Source organism: Netta rufina (assembly GCF_964035555.1).
Source record: "Netta rufina genome assembly, chromosome: 3".
Taxonomy (NCBI): domain Eukaryota; kingdom Metazoa; phylum Chordata; class Aves; order Anseriformes; family Anatidae; genus Netta; species Netta rufina.
The window spans coordinates 51,987,476-51,995,711 of NC_140125.1; the positions used below are offsets into that span (position 1 = coordinate 51,987,476).

The following is an 8,236-nucleotide window of genomic DNA, read 5'->3' on the forward strand; positions in this document are numbered from 1 at the left end:
ATGCAGCTGGGCTCTTTTAACACAACAGTGTTAAAGGTATATCTCAGAAGCAAAACCTCATTCATGGGTCTTTCCAGTTACATTGGCAGATTTTCTCATTTCTGTGTATGCAAAGCTCATACAATTTTCTGACACCATTTTATTAAATTCTCATCTAAGGAGAGATGCATTTCTTTGTGGTTTTGGTTGGTTGTGCTGGGACTGAAAATGCAAGCACTGCATCCTAAAAATTAACTGGAAATGACTCCACTTTGATGTGGCCACTTTGATGTACCCACTTTGATAGACTCTTCAGAATGCTGTTCTATCACCATTGCCTTTTTTTTTTTTTTTTTCCACTCTGAAAATCAACTGAATTACAGCTAAAGGCTTCCATTTTAAAAGCTTCTTAGGTCTATGGCAATATTCTAAACCAGCTATGATTATGAAAATTTCATGCAGTAGTAAATGTACATAATACAATGAAAAAGGTTTAACTTGGGTGTCTGCTATTCTAAGCAGCTTCTCTTCTTCATTCTTCTTCATCACCTGTCCCCAGCATCTGTTATCTCAGGAGTCACATACCTGTTGACCCAGGGAATTAGATTCCTGACTCCAGGCTGACATATGGCTCCCCTGTTCATTCTGGCAATCTGAGCTCTTAAGAGAAAGTCCAATGAGCCCAAGTCACCTTCTGAAAAGACAAGCAGAAGTGGTGATGCCTGTATTTAGTGTCAAAGATAATTTAACCTGAGAGGGTTTGCACTCATAGATCCCATTCCTCAGGATGAAGCCCAAATCACCAAGGTTACAGGAGCTCCTAGGATGAAGTACTAGCTGCGTAAAGAGATGCAGTGAGAGGGGCTCTGACTATGCGTTTGGCTATGAGGAAACAGACCCTGTTTTCAGGGGCTGATTTTCTTTTTAAATCCAAAGAGTATTTTAAACTGCCTGGAGGTCAGGGGTTTTCCAGTAGTTCACTGCATTTTTAGTGTACATACTCCATGTCTCAGGACTCATTTAATAGGAATCCTAGCATCTTTTCTGTTTCCTGACCCAGGCAGAGTTGTCTACTGCATTACTGACAGCATAATTTTCTTATCTAGGATATATACTAAATATAAACAGTATTCACTGAGAAGAGTCAAACCCTTCAAAGTGTGCTGCCTACTTTCTATTTTGCTGAGCTACCGTCTCACTAAGGTTTACTTAGAGGTTCTTATTCATATACTCAAGATACACTTGCTTTAAATTTAAGATAAACTTTAAATACTAGTGTCAATTTATTTCCCCTCTATGTAACACATTAAAACTAAAAATATAAAGGTTCAAGAACATTACTAGAAAAAAAATTGGAGTTTTAACATTGATAGGTTATTATTTCAGAAAAAAAAAGGATCTGTAATTATGGCTTGAATATGACTCTAACATAAAGCATAGTCCTCATGTTTATATTCTTTTTCCACCAAGTACCTCCTTACACTATCCATGTTGTCTGAGGAGATGTTTTCATAGATCAAATCAGTGAAATATACTCACCAGTAAAAATAAATTGGCATCATATCTCAGCATGTCCTGGATTCAAAGATTTACTGTCCTATTGATTGCATATAGATTCCCACTTTGAAAATTCTTTGGGCTTTAAAGTATGCAATAAAAGTCTTATCTGGATTAAAACTTTGTTCTCTAGGCTTTTCAGGAACGCATGAAGTTTATTAATAAGCATGCTGCAAGAAATTCAGAGGAGTCTGTAGCTGAGACTGACGTTGCCAGTTTAACACCCAGATCAGAAGAAAAAGGTAAGGGTATAACTTTCTGTAAGGCGTGTCATCTTGATTTTTGAGCATTGTAATTTTAAGATATAAAAGGACATTATCACTTGAAAGAAAAATATGTCTAAAAATTAATGTGGTGTAAACACCACAGTACAGGTTTTTCTGATATGGGTTCCCAAATATAACCTGTACATAGCACAACCAGTGTTTTAATGTACAGTGTGAAATTAAACAGTAGGATTTAAAGCATTCTGCATAGGTTATTGAGCTCCTTAAAACATATTTAATGTAAATAAATGGAGAGAACAGCCCCTTCAAAGGAGTCCAAATGCACAGTGGCATGCTTAGTCTCTATCTTCTCTGTCCCCTGTTTTAATTGTTATATTGCTCCAGCTGCAGAATACTCCTGCTGTGCTAGAATTCCAACACTGAACAAAGCTAGCATTTTTGGAAGTTCAGTGCAAAATACCTACTCCCTCAATTCCAAGTTTGGTCCCAGAGCTTGTGTAGTATATATGTATAGAAATGTATGCAATGTACAGAAATATTTTTTAAAATGTTTAGCAGCTGAAATTGCATATCACTAAGATGCTACTACTTCTAATGCACATTTTCTTTGTTTTAATGTTTGTGGACAATACTCTGGAAGTGAGGTGTCAAATAGTACATAAAACACATACAGAACAGCACCAGTTTCCCAGAAACTTGCACAACAGTTGTCCAATTTTTCTTAATGGTGACAATTTCTATGGGGTCTTCCGGTCTTCCTCTGTATTCCCCAGTAATTATTGAATGCTGATGAAAATCTGAGCTAGATACAAGGCTGCAAGTCTTTTTTTTTTTTTTCTTCACCCCCCCCCCCTTTTTTTTTCTTCTCCTGAGAATAATGCTGTGATCAGGTCATCAGATTAATAAAGAATAATAATACTCAGTTTGCTTATGACAATATCTGGCCGTGGATATTTGCATGGAACTAGAATTTGTGACTAGTATGTAACCTGTTAAGATTAGTATTTTGTTAGTCAGGTAACTAATCCTCCCAGGAATGTTTCAGAACTTATGGCAGAAATAGTCTTCACCTTATGCTATTGACAAATGCATCAATATTTACTTTTTGCATTCCAGAAGAACTTGAAAAAAAAATATTATTTTATTTAACTTATTGGGTAAGAACTTCAAAATTAACAGCTGTCTACCAGGTTTTTTGTTCTAAACTAAGCATTTGGAGTGAAATGCAATGTTTCATGAATTAGAGAGGTGATAACCCACTGACTTTAAGTTGTTATGGTTCAGTTCCATAGTGTGTGGGAAAAGTCAGTAGTCTTCTTGAACATTTCTGTAATGTTCCATGTCTTAACGAGAATTTTCAGGCTTTAGAGAGTAATTTTCTGATGGGCAGTGTCTGTAGTACTTCCAAATTCTGTGTCAATTTCCTACACTAACAGAGACATCTGGTATATTTGTCTAGGTAAATATAGAGGTTTACTTTTTTTTTTTTTTTTTTTTTTTTTAATGCTCAGAGACCTCTTTCATATTGTTGGTGAGAAAATATTAGTAATATCTTTAAATATTTCAATTAATTAATTGAATAAATAGGTTAATAAGAGAGCTTTTATGGAAACAAACTACCACAGCTGTCATTAAATCTCATCAAATTTTATGGTCTTTTCCACCACAGCCAGATGAACTGAAAGAAGTGCTGGAATAATCACAACACAGCTGAGCACAGTGACATTCTTAATGTCATATGTATCCCTGTGTTGTGAGAATGCTACATTAAAGCATAACACATATACTATCCATGTGATTGAAAACATGCTAAGACTGCATTCTTACAATTTTAAATTGTCATGGGAACTTTTTTCTTGAGATTGCTATTTTCCAAACAAAACGTATGCCCAAAAGTGAATATATTTTTTAAAATATAGCCAAGACTGAGCAATCAGATTTTTATAGATTTTTTGTTTATGAAAGTGATCCCTTGCTTATTAAAATTTATTCTCTAGGCATTTTAAATTGGTTATTCTTGTTTATATTTACACATGACTCTTTCATGAGTCATTTTGATTTAGCTAAAATACATGTACAAATTTCACTCTAATATTTTTTTTAGCATCTTTGATTCTATCATAAGTATCAGAAGTAAAAATGCAGAAATATTATATCACCTCCAACCCATATTCTCTATTAATAATTCATTTTGCTGAGCCAAGAGAGGGGAAAAAAAAAACTATATTACAAATTAGATGGACTACCATAACTGAACAACTGTTTTAATCTGTTTTGCTGTAGGTTCTTTTTCTCTTACCTCAGAAAAGAGAAAATCACAAGAAGCTATTGACCCAAGTTTACCAATACAGCAGAAAAAATGGAAGCCTCCAGACCTTAGTCCTTACATGAGGTAAACTACAGCAAGAAAAAATTGCCAGTGAAACAAAAATGAAAGACTAAAGGGTTTTGTATATATAGGAATTAGTAAATGCAATAAAATTGTTTAAGCACTTATATCTCATCCATGTTTTTTATGCCATATAATAGACATGAATTTAGACTTAGTCCTTCACATCACTGATGTAAGCTACAATTCTGTCACATACTTGTTAAAGTTGTGACAATCCTGGATCATGTTTAATCTGTCCTTCACATCGCATGCACAGAATCACGCAGTAGTAAATGTAGAGTGTAGATGGTATCTTCATAGTTTTCCACTTTGAGTTTCCTGGCATAAATGTTTTTTAAAATCAGAAAATCAGTGCTTTCCTACATACTAATATAATTTTTGCCTTTTCTTTTTTTAACGTGTTGCGTGTCAAAGGAGTAGAATTACTGCATTGCATGTAATGAAAATGTGACATAAAAACATGAAGGAAATTCATATGCAATGTAAATATATTTATTTCAGTGATCACCTGGATAGAAATGCATAGGAAGTTTGTCATGATATGATGCTAGGCTCAATATATTTAACAAACGTGGTTTAGTTAATGATAATAGTTAATAACTGAAATATATATATATATTATATATACATATATATATATACATATATATATATGAATAAAGCATATATTGTATGCTTTATTCAAATATTCAAAATAATTATTTTTGTTATTGCATGTGTCAATATGAACCTGTCTAGCTGATATGCATGCACTTGCATATTGGCTGTGCTGCAGCCAGAAACAAGTTCAAGCACAAGTCCACCTGTGTTCATCCTGGCATTTATGCAACTGGTTGATTTGCAGAAGATCTTAGACCTGTTTATTGCCCAAATTCAATTTTAAATTGAAAGGGAAACTGGTGTTATATTGAAATGAACAATATTAAAACAATAGAAAATATGGGAAAAAATCTTCCATAAGTTTGAGTTATGGAACGATTTCATTTGTCTTTAGCTCCTTGACTTTTACACTCATCATTTAAGTCAGATAAGAAAAATAAAACAAATGTTTCAGTGCTGAATTATAATACCAAAAACTTCTAAGATATTTCTAAAAAACTAAGATATTTCTTGCAAATTAAAAATGTGTAACATGTAGAATTTTTTCATATGCTCAAAGATGAGCATGATTTTACCAATATTTTAAAATAGACATTCATCTATAATACCATGCCTCACCAATGCACTTCCTTATTGGTGTTAAGTATAAGAAGGTGAAAGGTGATTCCTTAACCATATCTAACTGTAGAATAGTTATTTTACATTATGTAAGGCAAATATATACATAGAGTTATTATGAAAAATATACAGCACCCTAAACTGTATATGAAATGAGATTAATATATTTGTTTTTCCTTTAGAAAAACAATGTCTGAATCTGTGCTAAGAAATGAGTCTATCATTCAACAGCGAGAGATACATAAACTGGAAAAAATCAACCATTTTAGAGAACTTCGAGAGCTGGTTTTGGAGCAAAGAGAAAAAGAGCAAAATGCTAGAGCTTTATTGAAGCAAAATATACTTGAAATGTATGAGAAGCTACAGGTAGGTTTTCAAGTTTACGTTCCTGTAAATGTTACTCTGATATCCACCGTTTGCATGAATATCTTGATCAACAATTCTCAAAACTTTTGCATTCCATATCAGTAATTAGAATTAGTGTACAAGTTTGAAATTTCACTTGGACAAAGGTTAAAACTAAAGTCCATAGGAAAACAAACAAACAAAACAAACAGTACTACACAACATCATGAATATTCTTAATATATTCTTGTTATAGTTCTTTGCAAAAAAACAGAATTTTAGGCCTATCACCATAACAGTATAGTTTAAAGTGAGAAGAAATTGATAATTTGATATATACGACCAGATGTACATTACATAAAGCATCTCTGTTTGTTTGTTTATTTTGTAATGTTGTGGAGTTGCATTTGTGGGTTTTTCAAATAATAAAGAAGATAATTCATGTAGGAGTGACTTGCTCCTAATATGTCCTACAGCAAAGATAGAGAACACAGACTTCCAGGAATATATGTGATGTCAACAAATAACTGGAATTGTTAATCCTTAAAGAAACATAGCTACAAATAATAAATCTGGTATCACTAGTGAAGGTTCCATTGCTAGGATTAACTCAACCAATTCATCACACATGAAATTGGTACAAATATCCTAACAAAATTGGCTTAACTTTTGATTGTCAACAGGAACAAAATGTACCTCTGATTGTCTGCAGGAACAAAATGTGTTGTCACACAGTGGTGATACAGTAACCACTAACAATCAGCTGGTGACTGTTCAGAGTTCTTAAAAGTGGCTAAGAGACAATAAAATTAATTTTAGATTAAACCGACTGTTTAATTTAAATAACTTGAAAACACCTCCTTAACAAGTACCCAGCCAACTTTGTTTATATTACTTAACAATAAGCCTGCAAGGAGCCATAGTCCTCTACTGGTGACTGATTGATCCCTAATAACAATGTGTCCACATTTTCAGATGTTGCTATGATTTTGGATGCCTAACATATATTATTAGGGAAAACGTTTCTAGAGTAGTTCGTCTGCTCTTTCAAGGAAGCATGTACATTTAAGATGTTCCACACTAGTAATCTGAGTTACTTGCAAATATGCATATTGTGCTGATTAGTAATTTTACAGGTTTTTTTAACTGTAGACCACAGAGAACTATATAAAGGTCTCCATGTATACCCATTTTCCAGGATGGAAACATAACGGAAAAAAGTTTTTAGAAGTGTCCAAGTCCTACTTGGCCTAAATCTCATTGAAGGCTGATGTGATTTAGGCTCCTTGAGTTTCTTCTGAAAATGAGACATGAGCTCCTTAACCATTTCAGTACTTCTGAAAACTAGGTTTTAAGTTATTTTGTTATGTGGAATATAAAAAATAAGTGTGTTTCTTTTTGTTTGTTTGTTTTTGTTTGTTTTGGTTGGGTTTTGACTTATTTAATACAACAAAGCCAGTAAGTAACAGAAGCAGGACTAGACCCAGATGTGTAACCAGTTTTTTGCCCTATCTTCTTCCCACACAATTAGCTTTTTGAACCAGCAGTTAAAAACAAAATAAAATAAAATAAAAATTTCATGACTTTTCTCTTTTTTTTTTTTTTTTTCATGGTGAAAAGCTTGATATATAGCTGTGTCCCTGTGACAAATAAGTAACAATACATGTCTGGGCAACAATAAAAGGAGAGAGGCCCTACCTGTACTTATACAGTCAGAAAGTGAAATATAACTAAAAGGATGCAGTTGCTTGTGATAAAATGCAGATTCATGTGTTCCTGTCTGGTTTTGGCTAGGCATCCTTAGATGAAACACGAGGCCAAGTTCACAGCATTCGGGAAAAATACAGAAGCAAGCTGCTAGAGGCTGAACGCAGAAAACGTGAAGAGCTGGCAGCTCAAGAAGCAATCCTGCAAACAGAGCAAGAGAAGAAAAGCCCAGATGCACAGAAAAAAAAGCAAGGAAAAGGATTAGGAAAAAGAAAGTAGTTGATAGTACTACTGAATTGTACTTAACTCTTTGGGAAACAAAATCTATACGCAAAGATGAAAGACTAGTTGCTATTTTCCACTGTTTGTGTCAAGTATGTCACATTTTATCTCTCTGACTGCTGCTATCAAAAAATTGATTTAGTATTCTTTTTATCAAAGTGTTTGGTATTTTGCTTGTCATAAATGGTACTCAGAACTATTAAATTGTATACTTTTTACTGGAAATACATTTTGCAATAAAAAAAATCATATTGCATTCAGAGTTTTCTCCCCAAATCATGCTTTCATTTTGTTTTTTTTTTTTTTTTTTAAACAATCAAAATGGAGCCAGTCAAGAATAAGCCTGAGTTGGAACAGTGAATGTAACCTATCAGTCTTGAAGTCATTTAACTTGGCAGAAACACGAGCTCCTTAAGTGGATGACAACTTGTGAGTTTATAATAATTAAATAGTGGCATACCACATATCTCTTATGCAGACATTGGAAGGCTTCCCAAAACTTGGTTTTGTAGACACTCACAAACTATCT

The 8,236-nt window shown here is 33.4% G+C and overlaps 1 protein-coding gene across 1 annotated transcript in view; it reads left to right on the forward strand.

Moving 5' to 3' along the window:
- ADGB (androglobin) overlaps positions 1–7,704 on the forward strand; it is a gene marked incomplete at both ends in the record, with an annotated part of 117,103 nt that extends 109,399 nt beyond the window's left edge. Inside the window, 4 exons of the mRNA XM_084284422.1 lie at positions 1,670–1,778; positions 4,047–4,155; positions 5,556–5,739; positions 7,513–7,704. Of these exons, the coding sequence (XP_084140548.1) occupies positions 1,670–1,778; positions 4,047–4,155; positions 5,556–5,739; positions 7,513–7,704 (594 nt within the window). The remainder of the gene's footprint in view (positions 1–1,669; positions 1,779–4,046; positions 4,156–5,555; positions 5,740–7,512) is intronic.
- Positions 7,705–8,236: the final 532 nt, after the last annotated feature.